This window comes from Trachypithecus francoisi, unplaced genomic scaffold, assembly GCF_009764315.1.
Source record: "Trachypithecus francoisi isolate TF-2019V2 unplaced genomic scaffold, Tfra_2.0 Lachesis_group17, whole genome shotgun sequence".
NCBI classification, from domain to species: domain Eukaryota; kingdom Metazoa; phylum Chordata; class Mammalia; order Primates; family Cercopithecidae; genus Trachypithecus; species Trachypithecus francoisi.
In genome coordinates this window covers 99,893,345-99,910,078 of record NW_022681462.1, presented here as the reverse complement: position 1 = coordinate 99,910,078, position 16,734 = coordinate 99,893,345, and the positions used below count along the sequence as shown (strand labels likewise).

Genomic DNA, 16,734 nt, shown 5'->3' with positions numbered 1-16,734 from the left:
ACTGTTCAATAATAGAATATGAAGAAAAATACATATAGTGGTATTTAGGATTATAATCTTACACGGAATAGTGACAAGAGACATATGAAAGGGCAAGTGTATCTAAGCTAGATGACAATAAGACTGCAAATAAAATGAATATATTCAACACTATGTACACACTTTAAGGTCGTGGCTTAATCCATGCATAATAGTTGGATGAGTGATATCCATCGATTGTTAGCCTGATACTGAACATTGTTCCAAAATAATTAGTAGGAAAAAGATGTCTGATGTTAACAAAACAAGACTCTTTTTCTCTATAAGTATAATTCACATGGCTATAGATTTTTAAGTTTTACTTTTCTAAAACAGAAAGCCTTGAAGAGACTCCAAACCCTATTTTAAAACAAGAAAACTGATAATGATGATGATGATACTGATGATGATGATGATGATGATGATGCAGCAGCAAATAAAGCTTAAATTAAAATGTATCTTGGAAAAATATGAGAATCAGCTCATCCCTAACTGGTAAGGAGCACTCACGGTAAGTATCACGTCAAGAGTGGGCGGCATCTGAAGCCACACTGCCTGGGCCCGGACCCTGGCTCTGCCACTCAGTAGCTGTGTGACTTTGAACAATTCCTTAGCATCTCTGTGTCTCACTTTCTCATTTGTGAATTGAGGATAATAGTAACTATTTTACGAAGCTGTCATGAAGATCAAATTAGGTCTTAGAACACTGTCAGATACGCAGCGTGTTCAAACACGGTAAGCCATTTTATTATAACAAATACATACAATACTGTAAGTATCCAAAATGAGTACAGGATAAAGAATAACTGATAAAATATTCAACACAAAAGGTTGAATTTGGGGGTTCACTTGAATATAAATCATCCCCAGCCCATTAATACTGATAGAGATACAACTCAACATAACCATGCCATATATTAAAATATCTTTCATTAAACCTAAGCAAGATACCGTCAACTACAGGAGTTTTAGGAACCATTAAGAAAAAAAAAATGTTGCCATAGATTTTATTGACTACAAGACATATTCTAATTTCTGACAAGTTAGAATGTAAAAAGAAAATATGTATCTTAGAACCAAAGAAATTCTGATATGAGCAAACTGGAAAGTGGTCAGCAGAGTTAGACTGCAGAAGAGTGTAAGAACAAATACGCAGACACAAAGTCCAGCTTTCCCACTGGCTTCTGAGGTGGAAGATGTGTTTCTGGGACATGAGCACTCACTTCAGGAGAGTTTAGCGTCTCATTAACTACCAATCCCTGCTTACTCCACAGAGGGTGTGGACTGGCATGGGAGCCCTCCAGGACCACATCCTGCCACACCTGCAAGAGCAGGGAGAAGCCCCCAAGAGTTCCTGTTACCACTGTTCTGGCAGGAAGAGGAGACTCTAAAAAACAGATAGCAATTGAATGTTTATATTACAAATATTTATAAGCAAATTTTGAAAACTGAGCAGATTCTGGGAGAGTTTGATGGTCTGAGAGTCCCTTGAATAAAAATAATTATAGAAAAGCTGTGAAACTTCACCTTTCCCCTATTCTTAACCTTACTTGCCTTTGGGAGGCTGAGGCAGGAGGATGACTTAAGGCCAGGAGTTTGAGAATGTAGTGAGCTATGACCACACTACTTACACTCCAGCCTGGGCGAGACCACAACAAAAACCTTACCTGCACACTGCTCCACACTGGGAATTCATTTCGTTTCTTGGATTGTGGAAAGAACTGGCTTACTGAAACCCACCCTTCTCTAAAACCCTTCTTCCAGTTAGGTGTCAAGATTTTAACAGCCTTTTCTATCTGAATAAAAACTGCACACAAAGTAAACTTAAGAGATGTCAACAACTCATCTGTTTGTTACAAGATGAGTCTTCCATGCTTCATTGGCTGTGGGGAATCCTCATCAGCATCTAGTGGCAAAGACTCCTGTGTGTTCACCGAAACGCTCCCCTTCCTCCAGGGCACAGTCACATGGATTTCCCAGGCACCCTGGCAGCTCTGCAGGAGTCCATGACTTAAGAAGGCCAATGGACGGTGGGTGAAGTCTGTGGACGGGGAAGCCACATGCGTTGCTTCCGGGCTTGGGTGCGTGCATCCTCCACTCTCTTCCCCTGTGGGTGCAGAAGGCGGGGCAGAGGACCCTGAAACCTTGGAGGTCGGTGGAGCCCAGAATGAAGGGGCTTGGGCCTCTGAGTCTTCACGTAAATTTAGGTAACAGTGAACTGTCACGTGAACAAGAAATAAACCTCAAATGTATTCAGTTGATTAGATTTGGTGATGGTTGTTACAGCAGTTACCCTCCCTCAACATAATAAATTTTCAAACAACTCATAATGGCTCACTCATGTATAAAATATTCAATATGGAATCGCAGGATAACATGCTTATTCTAGCTCAAGCTTAATCAGAGTAATCCATCTGAGGAAGGAGATAGTAGAGGGCAGCAAGGGGTGGTCATTGAAGATAACTAGCCTTGCTTAAAGAACGGTTGAAGAACTGAGCTACAGATAGGGTAAACCCACATCTCAGACATTCTGTGATAGTGTATAAGAGGATTAAATAATCATACATGTGGGAGGCACAGCCTTGCACTTTAAAATGATGGCGCTTATCAAGACTGGCTGTGAATATCTATCCCTGGGAGGGTTTTCCTTTTTACTTTTGTAAGACAGGTTCTCGCTATGTTGCCCAGGCTGCTCTTGAACTCCTGGGCTCAAGTGATCCTCCCACCTCAGCCTCCCCAAGTAACTGGGATTACAAGTGCACGTCACCATGCCTGGCTTCAGTCCCTGAGAGTTTGCAACAAAGCATGCTATTACGGTTGAAAGATTTCCAAAATCACAAGCAGAAAAGCTTACAGGGGCCAGGCAGGTAACAGGGTGGGTAGAAAGTGAGAGGGAAGGTGGGACCTGTAAGGAGCTGTGGCACAACCACCCAGGTTGGAGTGCAGTGGTGCAATCGCAGTTCACTGCAACCTCCATCTCCCAGGTTCAAGTGCTTCTCCTGCCTCAGCCTCCTGAGTAGATGGGGCCATAGGCACTTGCCACCATGCCTGCCTAATTTTTGTATTTTAGTAGAGACAGGGTTTCGCCATGTTGGTGAGGTTGGTCTCGAACTCCTGACCTCAGATGATCCGTCCACCTCAGATTCCCAAAGTGCTGGGATTACAGGTGTGAGCCACAACGCCCAGTATTTTGAAGGCACTGTGTAAGATTTGTGGGCGGACACTCTCAGAGTTGTTCCCCTAGTTTATTCATTCACTTAACAAGTTTTATTTATTTATTTATTTATTTGAGACAGGGCCTCACACTGTAAGCTGGAGTGCGGTGGTGTGATCACCACTCACTGCATCCTCAACATCCCAGGCTCAGGGAATCCTCTTACCTCAGCCTCCCGAGTAGCTGGAGCTACAAGTGCACACCACCATTCCTGGCTAATTTATTTTTATTTTTGCAGAGATGGAATCCCACTATGTTGCCCAGGCTGGTCTTGAACTCCTGGGCTCAAGCCATCCTCCCACCTTGGCCTCCTGAAATGCTGGGATTATAGGCGTGAGCCACGGCACCTGGCCAACAAGTATTTATCGAATGTCCACTGAAATCTAGGATTTGGTCTAAAAGATGTCTTGAGGCTCTTTCCCAATCTACTGCTCTAAGAAATGTTTTACAGTAAAATGGGATGGCAACCTAAAAAAGAAAATATCTGATAACCTAAAAGAAAACTTACAACACAAAATGACGGAAAAGAACTCAGGTAAAAGGAGAAAAACATAAAGAATTCAAAATATAAATTAACTTCTTTCAAAATAAATAGTTTAATTTCCATCAAGTGTTAACAATACGCAGTCTATAAATTCTCATAAACACAGCTTTAAAAAGTGCAAGTATCAGGAACTATGATAAATTTGAAAATAACAATCTAACTTTTTATTAGACATCTGCCCAAGAGGATGCTATAAGATACGCAATGTCAGGTTATATAGAGCTTATTCACATGCTTCTTGCTATACTAAATATATACTAAATGGCTTTTATTTAAAATTTCATAAAAGGAACATTTCATTAAAACCAACTTAAATTCTACAACTACTAAGAACAAATAAAACTAGTAGAGGTGAACAAATCTCTCTTCTCCAGTCGACTGGACAGCAGGATTACTGAGTGGTAGACAGGCCGAGTCTTCTTCACCCCCTTATTATTTGGTGAGGAAGTCAACTGTGAGAAGTGACTCGAACTGTCAGAAGAAATGAGGAAAGGGCTTGGGTCTATGGGCAGGGTGCTAAGAGCTAGAGCCCCTGTTGCCTTGAAAGAAAATGAGGTAAATATGTACAAAACGTCAAAATTAGAAAATGATCATGGATAATCAAGGTGGTCTTATTATTTCAAAAGCTTCTTAATTTGAATAATATGGAGCATGGAATTCTACATTGCTTCTAAAAGGGAAGTTTCATTTACTCAAGTTCTAAGAATTCAGTTTGATCCATGAACATGTTATTCCATGTTCTGTTAAATCTCAGAAAAACTAAGAAAGGGTTCCTAGCACATACCGCCAGTGTAAGCAACACTACAAAATGCACATTTACCCTAAGAAAAGGGACTTACGTGCACTCTTGGTAAGAAGATGACTGCAGCTGATGCTCCGCAGGCAGACTCAGAATATTTCCTGTGCTTTGAAGCAGGAACGCCTGTCTTTATTTTATATTATGTAATTCATGCTATTGCTCATTTAAGTTGGTCTTTCACTCCAGACAGGTTTTTACTGACTTTTAAAGGGTCATCCTTCGATAGTTTGACAATAACTGCTCCTCCTTCTTGACTGACCCCTTTCTTACACATTCTTTATTTTTCAAAACGCCACACTGTACTGGGAATTCAGATCTGCCCATCTCACAGCTACCCAGGCCCCACCCAAAAAGGGCTTCTGAATTCCACAAAGTGCTTGTCATGAAACATTCCACCCATGGCACGTGAGCGTGGCACACACCAGACTCTGATGCCAGTGTAAGCCAAAGCTGTGATTGGCTAATCATTTTACTTAAAAGGTTTTGACCAGGTAGGTGACAATATTTAATTTCTAGCAACCACTTTAGAGGTTTCTTACTTAACGCTATTTGTTAAAGTGGTGAGAATATAAATTCTCTAATTGGCAAGAACTTTTTTAACAGCTGGCTTAAAAGTACAGCCATGCATCACCTGACGACAGGGATACTGAGAAATGCGCTGTTGCACCATTTTGTCGTGTGAACATCACAGAGCACACTTAAACAGACCTAGATGGTGGCACCTACAACATACCTAGGCTGTGTGCCATGACCTACTGCTCCTAGCTACACACCTGTACAGCATGGTACCGAATACTGCAGGCAACTGTCACCATGCTATCTGCGTGTCTAAACACAGAAAAGGGACAGTAAAAATATAGTATGAGAATCTTATGGGCCCACTATACATGTGGTCCCTTGTTGGCCAAAACATCCTAATGTGGCATATGACTGTAGCTGACTTTGAAAACTAATATTTTTACCTACCTTAATCTGGATCCTCTGAAGAGCTATCTATCTCAAGGCCAGCATTTTCTTCCTAGGCATGAAAGGGTTTAAAATTATGTAAGATTGTCAATTCTCTATTCAATCAGTCTCAACCAGGGATTCTCAACCTTTGTGATAAGCCATTAAAAAACTATCCAGTGCCGGCTGTTGCCTGTATGTTTCTATTTTTCAATTCAGTTGCATAATTATGGCCTATGCTTAGAATTCTGAGGTAGGGAAGGATAGGGAGTACCACAGTCTGGAAATTCAAAACGCAATAGTCTCAGAGAGCCCACCTGGGTCTGCTCATGCTGCCCCCGCAAGAGAACAGTATCCCCACTGGTTTCTTCCCTTCTGCCCAGTGCCAGCGTGCATCTGGAAGAGAAGGTGGGAATCAAGGAGCCTCGATGCTCAGTCTGGAGTGCTGGTCAAAGAAGCTAACTTATGGCGCCTTCCCTTTTACCCATGTATTCCCTCAAGTCACTCGCCCATGAAGGGGCACAGTGCCTTCTAGTGCTTTACCTGGCAGATAGGTTGATTTTACTCAGGAGTTAGCCAGGAATTCAGAGATTCCTGGATTTTTAAACTATGGTACTTCTAAATAGGCTGAGAATTCCGGGTGTAACTAAAAATCACCTTTTAAATTTAGTATTTTACCCATAAGATTTACTTTCATTCAAAAAATATCTTCTAATGGTTAGTATTTGTAAGAAAAAAATGATAATTACAAATATATTTTACTGCAGCACTCTTAACATGCAAATGGTCTAAAGAGGTCTCGAGATTAGCATTTTCGCAAGTAAGTTTCATTTAAAATTAGTTGGCTAGGCAATCAAAATTATTCTGACCACTATATAAACCCATGTAAGTAAAATAAAACACTTACACATATTAAAGGAAACACATAAAAGGAAAAAAAATTTTCCTTTTCATATTGAAAATGTTCATTATTATGAACGCTTAACTTTCCCAGTGTTGGAGAGCTGATCCCTAAATACCCAGCACTGTGGAAGTTATTGCAACTGAAAGAGATCAACAGCTTCTTTTTATCTCGTTTTCTCCTGCAGAAAGCCTGTACTCACAGGCAGCACTCCATAAGGCCACAGTGAATGAATCTGGCTTAATATTTGCTACATTATCAGAACTGTCTGTGGCTTACACTGAAGGCAAAATGGTATATAAAACACAAGACTCGGCTGGGCATGGTGGCTCATGCCTATAATCCCAGGCCTTTGGGAGGCCGAGGAGGGAGGATTGCTTGTATCCAGGAGTTCGAGACCAACCTGGGCAACATAGCAAGGCTGCATCTCCTCAAAAAATGGAAGATTAGCCAGGTGCGGTGGCGTGTGCCTATAGTCCCAGCTACTCAGGAGGCTGAGCTGGGAGACAGCTTGGGCCCAGGAGGTCGAGGCTGCAGTGAGCCATGATGGCACCGCTACACTCAGCCTAGATGACAGACGGCCTGCCTCAAACAAACAAACAAAACCACACACACACACAAAAACTCCACAGGACTCTAAATGAGATAGAATCTAAGGGAAAGATTAGAGCACCAATTTCTTTTTCTATCATTTTTCATCCAGTTTAAAGTAGAGTTTTGCATATGTGAGAATCAGACTGAGCTATGAACAGATACACACACATAGACACACAGGTTCAAGGGAGACGGTGTATGACTCAGTAACTCATCAGGTTTGTCACTTTCGAGATCAGTATGAAAAAGCAAACGTTTCCAGGAAGTTCATGGAATAAACTGATATCCTCCAGGATCTGGATAACCTACCTCTTCTATCTACAGGAACACACTGCACAGCGCTGCTGGGCACTAGCATGCTGTGGGCATGAATGCTTCATAAAGCACCACTGAGGCACTGGGACTTACGAGTCACAACTAGTTGGGAGCAGTTCAGAACACTTCTGCCAACTGCATGACTGTACATGAACCTGAAAGTCTTTAACAAACTTCAGACATATGACAAAACAAACACACAAACTACTTTTATTTTTAATCAAAATGTGAATCATCATAGTGAATAAAAATTCATGAGTCAGAATAGCATGCAATTTTTTATTGTTTTCTAAATCTATTTATACACTTAATATGCTAGTATTAATTTCACAAACAGTATAAAGAATGTATCCAATGATATTACGTGGCAACTACTCACCTGAAAAAGAAAACATTGTCTCTGAAATAATTCCTAATTATACAACTTTGCAAACTAATAAGCACTATAAATATTAAAATGTTAAGACTTCAGTGTATAATGTCAACAACATCCTGCCTTTTTAAAATTGCTTAACACATTTGTTAAAGATCATGCAAAATAAACACTGTATTAAAATGCTAGATTACACTCAAACATCACGGCAATGAAACACAAAAGAGCAACTATTTAGCACAATGACTGGCCAAGTAAATAACTTCATCAGCATATTAATAAAAATCCACTGAGCGATAAACATTGAAAATGTAACACGGAATCTAGATAATCGCGCATCTGCGATCTCACCATCTACCGTCCTAACTGTGACGTGGGGTAAACCGCCAGAATTCATTCTACATAAATGAGCTATGTTAAAACGGTAACAACATTTCATTGCATGACGACAGGGCACATTTCTAGTCCACACAGTACTTCACTGTGATCATTCCCTTAACTCCGCTAATAATTAATGGAAAGTACAGGTTTACAGCCACACCACATATATATATATATATATGTATGTATGTGTGTGTGTGTATATATATATATATATAATTTTATCCTTGCTTTGTTACATGTTTTTAGACTTTTTTAAAAAAAGTATTTCCTTTCTTATGATCCTCCCCCAGAATTAACATGCTGACTTAGGAACAGACGAAGTAGATAAAGTCTATCCTAGAATAGAGAGCAATGATTTAGTTTTACCTAATTAAATATTCCCTTGTCATTTATCAATTGTCACTGACCTTTTTGATGTAATTATTTCCTCATTCACTCATCTATAAATATTTATTAGTGCCTATTATTACCCATGTTTCCCTGATTTTCCAGAAAAAGAATTCATGGTTTTTTTTTCTTCTCATTGCTAAGCTCACTTAGAAAAGTTGGGCACCATTTAAAAGAGTTGGAGAACAGACCAGGGTGGCTTCTTGGGCACAGCTGGATGGTGCCGGAAGCCAGGCCTGGGATTTGGAGAGTCTCCAACAGATAAACCCACGGAGGTCACCAGCCCTCCCAGCATCTACTCTCCTAACAGCTCAGGACAGCCCCGTTACACTACTGCCAGCCCTGGTGACTCGCTTTCTCAGCAATTTTTAAAGCTCTCTTCATTATGTACTTGCTACTTAAAATTCAGAACCTCTGTGATAAGCAATGCCCCGTCACACGGAAGGCTGGATCTCAGTTTACGGAGCCTCTCCCTGTAGCGTCACAGGCTGTGCACTCACCTAGACGAGACCCTGAGCAGGCTTTGTTCTGCCTCATCTAAAGCCACAACTTCCCTCAAATGTGCGGTCACCAAATGTTCTGCAACAAGGGTCTCTAGCTTTTTACTTTTCTTTTTGGCAAATTAAGCCCTTTAAAATACTTCTGACCTATCTTTATACTGAGATCTCACACCTCGTCTCAAAAAGTTTTATGGCGTAGTGCGCCAATGAAAGGTACAGTGGTATTAGTGAGTTTTGACGCTTCTAATTACAAAGACCGTAGAGGCTGGCTGGTGAGTCATGCTTCTCGCGCTCCCTTCTGTCACACTGCGGATGTGTCTTTTACCTCGGCCTCATCATCTGTTACTTATCTGTCAGTGAAATGTAGAAAAGGTGATGGGTGTGGTTGGAGTCAAAATCCAGGACAATTCTGTCATAAGGGTATGGTAATACTCTTCTCCTTTGCTTGTTTTTCTCAAAGAATGCTTTCTCTTTCTTCTCCAAAGCCTGTGCTCTCAGAAGAGGCTGCTGCATGGAGCTCCGAAGGATCTTTGGAGAGCCTTGTGTAACTTGCACGTTGGCTTCGCTTATGTGTCAAGCTTTTTAGATTCTCATTCTGAATAGTGGTCGGGTTGGGACTGGAACTAGGCCTCAAAAGGACTTGAGAAGTCTCCCTAATTCCCTCCATCTCATCAAAATTTTGATTGGCTCTATTGGCTGGAGCACTGTTGTTGTTCAGAGTCACAGTGCTGGGTGTTCGGTTCAGGTTGTAGGCTTTCTGGCATGCAGGCCAGTTTTCTTCAGGGCTGCTGGCTATCAGGCTGCATTCGGAAGGGCTTTTCTTGTCTTCTGAACAAATGGACATCCGAGCTATAACTGGATCTTGCAGGCCACTCAAGCTATGTGGGATTCCCCGCTTTCCGCTGTGACTGTCATCTTCCAGCTCTATGAGATTTGCCTTTTCAAGCTGGGAGTCATCCGCCACTTCGTTGTGCAGAGAGTGATTGGGAGAACTCTCATTGGACCTCACTCCTGAATCCGATGAATCCTTTTTGTCAAGGAGGGCATCCGATAAATACTCTTTGGCTTTAATGAAGGTTCTAATCGGTTCAGCACTGTGTTCCGGAGACTTTGGCACTCTCTCTACTTTCCCTTCGGCTTTTCTGTCTTTGTCATCTTTGAGCAGTGGCGTGTTATCTGATTCTTCTGTGCCAGATTCATCCTCGTCACTTGGGAGTTTCTGATAGCGCAGCCCACCTCCCTTAAGCTTCAAATCTGTCTGGAAGAGGCTTGACCTTTCGGAAGATTTCTTGCCTGGGAGAAGCTTACTGCCTGACTGATCTGATTTTTCATCTTCTTCAGTGATAGGATCCAGCGGGGAGGCATCATTGGTGGAAACCCCTGATGATGAATAATCGATAACATCTCCCCTCTTCATTAAAAAGGACTTCCTCCCATCATCGGGCTTTGGTTCACTATCCTTCCCCTTTTCTTGTTCTAGGTTTGAATGAATAGAGCCCCCTGATGAACTCTGACCCATGTAATATGTGCTATGTGGAGAAGATCTGCCACTAATGGTTGTAGACCCTGGGCCCCCTTCTAACTGGGACATCTGAGCAATGTATTCTCTATAGGCATCTCTATACTCGGCCTGCACCTTATCAGTAAGCTTTGAAATTTCAATACTGGAATCCTGGGAATTGAGACTCGAAAGACTTGGGGTTCTGCGAGTTTGTGACTGTGAAGACAGAAAAAAAATAATTTAAAAATTCAAATAAGAAAAAAAGGCATAAACATCAGCTTAGGAAATATATATGTACACTAACCATTTAAAAAGTCATCAAAATATCAAATTCTTTTAAAAGAATTCTACATAACACAGTTTAGCAAAAGCTGTGACCTTATAAATAATGCTGTTATTAGAAAGCTTTCTATAAATTTTAATAAAATCAGTTTATTGTTAATATTTAAAAGTATAATTAAACATTGTATTAACCAATAATCTTAGCACTTGTTTCTGGTTTTTATTTTATTTTTAGGAGACAGGATCTTGCTGTGTTGCCCAGGCTACATTCAAACTACTGGACTCAAGCGATCCTCCCACCTCAGCCTCCTGAGCAGCTGGGACTATGGGCATGTGTCACATGCTTGGCCACAGCACTTGTTTTTATAACTTTAAACGTTCAGTTTTCATTTAAGGCCAAAGTCAACTTCATTGATAAAATATAAAATGCAATGAGGCCAATAGTTGGGCCTTAGTAAACAGAAAAATAAAATACTTTTACAAGTTTATTTCCAACATGAAGTTTTAGAATTAGAAATTGCTTCAGATCCCAGAATAGCTAGGAAACAAGGAGCAAAACGTACAGATGAGGAAAAAGAAGAGGGAAACGGAAGGAGAAGAATCAAGAAAGTTTAAGAAGGGTCAAGAGCAAAGACTAAAACAAAAAAGAAGGAGCAAAGTGAATTTGCTGGGGACCTTCTCAAGGAAATAGGACATTTTCTTCCTTCCCCAGGGCACTGCTCCTCCTCAGTGCTGCTCTGTCCTGCCCTGCCCACTCGGTGTTCCTCGCTGCCACCCACTGTGCCTCCTCCCCTGTTGTTCTCTGCACTCTGCTCTGCTTTTCCTGCTGCACTCTCCTCGCTCCCCCTACTCCTCCTGCATCTCTCACTCTGCTCTGTCCCTGCCCCTACCCCTCACCTGGCCTCCCTCTTCTAAGAAACTCCAAAGGAAGAATGCACCTACATCTAATGCCAGATGAGAAGAAACCAATATCCAGGAAGGGTATGCAGGCAGCCTGGAAAACCAAAGGATGGTGCTCAAAGGGACACCATGTGGCCAGTGTTCCAACGAAGATGTACTTTAACCAACCGTTACTGAATGCAACAGGAAAATCACCTGGGAAAGGCTGAATTTGCTGACCACCCTAGCTCAAGTAGCCCGGTCCCTACTGACTCTGCATGCTGTGACCCTGATAGATATCTCAGCTCTCGTCAATGTCTACATGAGCTACTTTTTTCTTTGTTTTCACTGATTACCCCTCTCCAGATGGATGCGGCTCCTTGAGTACACGAAGCCCTCCATCTTGTCTCTTGTCCACTTCGGTATTTAGTAAGCATTTTCTGAATGACTGTTTCAATGCCCACATCATCTCAGTGAACTGAACGGTGCCCTTATTCTTCAATAATACGAAAAGTGCCATTCAATAAATACCTGCCAACTTAGATTACTGTGACGAGCGGCACCTTCGTCCAGGCCAAGCGTGTTCAGCTCTTCGAAGCTGAAGTTGAGTGTGTAGGGCGTCTGGCTGGAGAGCTCGGTGTGAGGCAGCTCATTGTGGGAAGTGCGACGAGCAGGTTCACCATGTTGGGCTGGGCCACTGCTGCTCTCATTGAGGAAACGTGGGTCTTCAGGGACCACCTGGCTTTCTGCGTTTCTCATTTCTAGTACCTTAACAGAAGAAAAATGTAAATATCTACACTAACAACTCATATTTTGGAAGCTTTAGAAATAGTTTAGAAAAATAAAACATAAAGCTACTGCAACAGCAATGAGAAAGCATACTTCCGGTAAGTGAATTTCTAGTGAATATGTTTTACACATCAGTTTATCTTTCATGTTAATTAATCATAAAGGAAGCAATGGTAGAAACCACCATACATATACTACACTGCAATTTGTCCATTAAATTATTACTGCTGTTTAAAACTTAAGACAAAGCAAAATGCAGCTGGCATGTGTCAAAACCAGTGGGGGCGAGGAGTAGAGCAGTAGATCCAGATTTTATTCAGAACTATGGCAACAGGGAAAAGCAGTCTCACTACAGAAGGGAGTTCAATTCAGAATAAGCGCGAATGAGTGGGGATCCACCACCAAGGGGCAGGGTGGGCGCCACGGATGGAACATTACCAAGGGGAGGCAGCAAGAGTGGGGGACTCTGGGTACGCCGATGGCCAGGGTGCGCAGACATCACCTGCGGCGGGGAGGTGGTGAGGCATTTGATCAGGTACCGAGGGTGATCACACATGTAAACTGACTTAACAGGATTCTTGCTAAACCTGGGCAATGCAAGCCCTTTATAAGGACGAATGCTGAAGGTCAAGGCCTCGAAGGCTTTGAGGAGCCTGATGAGAGTTAGGGCAGGTGAAACCATGAAGAACTGGCAGGCGGACTCTTCCCCAAATCTCTGAGTGAAATGCCCAAAAAGGCAAAGGCTGCCAAGTGCTGCTGTGTGTGTTTTCCACAACATACAACTGCATATAAGTGTAAGATACAGTTTTTAAATTAAAAAAATATATGAAAAAAAAATACCAGTTTAGGCCCGTACTTATTGATACTGGTTTTCTACAATGTTATAATTTTGAATGTTATAATAAAATAATGTTGTAAATATCACAATGTTATAAATATCTTACTGTGCTTCTGAAAAGATGCCAGTCTCCAAAATTCATATTCATCTCTTTCTTCAGTTCATCAATGTTACACTGAGCTAACACACGGCCATTTATGTTTGCCTAAGTAAAAATTAAAACAATTATGGGTATAAAGACAGAATATGAAATATTCTGAATTACTAGTGATTGCAAAGTATGCTTATATTTAGCTTTAAGAAAGTCTTCAGAGACCAGAAAGGCTGACCATCCCATATAATAATACGATAAACAAGCTAAATTTGAATAACATAAGCCACTCCATATTTTCCCAAATGTCTTAGGCATTTGCTGGGATCAGTCGAAGAGCTAACCCTCCTAACTATTTCCAAAACTACCTATGCTGTCATGAGCAACAACAAAACTGTTAGTTTTTATTTTCTAATTTTAGAAAATATGAACATGAACACAAGCTGCTGGGAGGGGACAAAGACATCTGTCCTCATAAGCGTGTTGGTCACTAATAAAGTTCTAAACGAAGTAGGCCTGGTGAACTTGTTTATCCGTTATATTAGATACAGATATGAAGAATGCCCACCCACTAATTTCCCAGTCTATTTAATTCACAAGACCCAGCGCAGTGGCTCATGCATGTAATCCCAGAACTTTGGGAGGCTGAGGTGGGTGGAACACCTAAAGTCAGGAGTTTGAGACCACGCTGGCCAACATGGTGAAATTCCATCTCTATTAAAACTACAAAAATTAGCTGGGAGTGGTGGCACACGCCTGTAGTCCCAGCTACTTGGGAGGCTGAGGGAGGAGGATCACTTGAACCCGGGAGACGGAGGTTGCAGTGAGCCATGACAACGCCACTGCACTCCAGCCTGGGTGACATAGCAGGACTCCATCGCAAAGAAAAAAAAAAAATCATAAAAAATGAAGTTATCACTTTTGGTTCTCTGTAATTCTAGTTTCCCCTAAATGAAACAACAGCATTTTCTTCATTAATAATAGGTAGCTTACTGCTTTTATAAAATGTAAAACCTGACTTTATTAACTGGGGCAAACTTATGAAATAGCTATGTTTATAATCAGTAGAATGTTCAGTTTCCAAGTTAATTCTGAAGAAAACAGTATACACAGCAAGTCTGTGACAGAGGTCCTGCTGCACCAACGCCACGAAGCCCTCAGCACGGAGGAGGCCAGCGGCTCTGAGGGGCTTCAGAAAGCCAGGGCCTGGGAGCAAAGAGTTGAGTGGGGAGAAAACCACTACCTCGACGGGAACAAAATCATCACAAAGGACTCGTGGGAGACCCTCTGCTCTATCCTAACACCAACCAGCTGCCTGGAGGAGAAAATGGGGCCTGTCCATGGAAAAGCCGGTGTTTGACTCATGCAAACAGGGACCAGCACGAGCCAGCTCTGTAAGGAAACTGACATTATCTGAAACCTTTCTAAAAGTGGCTGAGATGAGTAAAATGGTGTCTACATATGCTCATAATTCCTTTAAAAACTTCTCTCAGATGTCATTCTTTCAAATATATAAATATTAGAGGCTGGTTATTAATGTTCTACTTTATTACATGGTACTCTGATATAAAAAGTACACCTTAGTGAAATATCTACTATAATGACTTCGTTAAAACCTTCCCCCAAATCTCAGGCATCTCTACCTAACTTCATGATAGCTGCTAGAATTGCAATAGGATCTTAGAAGAAAAAAAGAAATTATGCAAATGCATTAACCTTGCAAACCCAAACCTATGCAGTTTCATCAAATGTGACATGATCCTAAGTCCTACATGACATGAAAATGAGAATTTGGAGAAAATGAGGCAAGTGTGGTTTACTTTGATAATTACTAAATCACACTAACAAATATTACAATTAGAAAAAAATGTAACACAAAAGGTTTTCTGTTCCCCACTGGAAAGATGAGTTCTGTTTATCTCAATGGGAATCCCTCAGAGCTTTGTACTTCTCATCAAGGCATTCTTTACTTGAATTAGGTTATTTAAAAAAGAACGTGGTAAGACAGCTACTTTATTTTATCCATTTATAAAATAAGAGAAAACAGGGCAATTTTAGAATACAAACTAGTAAGAACTATGTTTTCCATTTAGAGCTTTCTCATTTTAACAGGGAACGCACGTGTGGGAAGCTATAAATACAGTGTACACGACCCACAGAGCCCTGTCTTCCACTCCCAGCACTGTCTCTGGTCCGTGTGAAAATGGCCGCCTCACCTTTTTGATCGTGGCACAATACTGAGGCAGCATACTCTGGTCCAGCCCTTCTGTTTGTTTCAGCTTCTCACATACTGCATCCACATTCAGTGAATTCAGTAATACCACTGGGCCTGGGGCTGGGCCTGACCCCTAGAGAAGTCAAGGACAGATACAGGTATGAATAAGCATTTAATGCCATCTATAATGAGGTCATGTGACAGGGAAAAACTCATTAAGTTATACCATGAAGTAAGGTAAAAACAACAAACGTGTTTAGCATGGTAAGGAAATACCATTAGGGAATAGATTTAGTTACTGTTATAACCTAATGAGTAGCTTTCGTTGCAGCTCATACAGCCTGGTCAAAACCAGTTTTCCTAAGAAAACAGAACATTTCATGAGCAAAGCCTAGGCCAACTTCTCAAATGTTGACTGCCTAACCTTAAGAGAGAAGGGTGCTGTGCTTAATAAGAGGAAGAAGAGAAGTTAAAAAAAAACACACATCCAAAAAGACAGAAAACTACTGATGCCAATATTATATGAATACAAAAAATAAACCTACGAAATAATTTAAAAGTACCTATACTAGACAATTAAGCAACTTTGAGTGTTTCTACAGACTACCTCAATAGTTACAAGAGCTGAAGTTTTCAGATCTTGATCATATTGTATCCAAGGGATCTAAAACTTCCTTTAGCAACTGTTAAATTATCATGTAAATATAAAACAACAGTATTAATTCTTAACACACGTGAAAGTAAATACCATCTATTAAAATTTGTTCTCATTTAAAAAGAAAGTCAAAATAATCAATAAGTCTAGTATTTATTTAGAAGTAAAACATTTTTGGAATGTGGACACTAACAAACCATCTGCCCGTGGTCGATGATAAATGCATCTTGTGCCCACTGTGGTTTAGAGGGTGCATCAGCCTGGTCAAAGTTTGGACTTCAAAGTCACAGAACAAATAGTGGTAAATGTGAACCAGTACTCTAAATTATCGGGTCTTATAACTTCCTATTTTCCTTTTTCCAACTTCTTTCACTTAATGTTTTCAAGGTCCACCATGTCGTAACATGCCAGTCCTTCATTTCTTCTTATTCCTGAGTCATATTTATCTTTCCTATCTTTCAAATGCTTTTATTCCTCAACCAGTCTCCTTGCTCTGGATACAGTTATACT

The 16,734-nt window shown here is 41.0% G+C and overlaps 1 protein-coding gene across 14 annotated transcripts in view; it reads right to left on the bottom strand.

The window, feature by feature from the left end:
* Positions 1 to 3,507: 3,507 nt before the first annotated feature.
* The window catches only part of KIDINS220 (kinase D interacting substrate 220), a 116,644-nt gene continuing 103,417 nt past the window's right edge, over positions 3,508 to 16,734 (bottom strand). For 8 of the 14 annotated variants that reach the window (XM_033176617.1, XM_033176619.1, XM_033176615.1 and 5 more), the window contains 4 exons: positions 15,571 to 15,702; positions 13,370 to 13,468; positions 12,168 to 12,404; positions 9,429 to 10,691 (listed from right to left, as the gene is read on the bottom strand). In XM_033176617.1, coding sequence (XP_033032508.1) covers positions 9,429 to 10,691; positions 12,168 to 12,404; positions 13,370 to 13,468; positions 15,571 to 15,702 — 1,731 coding nt within the window. Of the gene's footprint in view, positions 5,594 to 7,595; positions 10,692 to 12,167; positions 12,405 to 13,369; positions 13,469 to 15,570; positions 15,703 to 16,734 lie in introns of those variants that run through there. The other 6 variants (XM_033176627.1, XM_033176626.1, XM_033176628.1 and 3 more) reach the window with 4 other exon arrangements.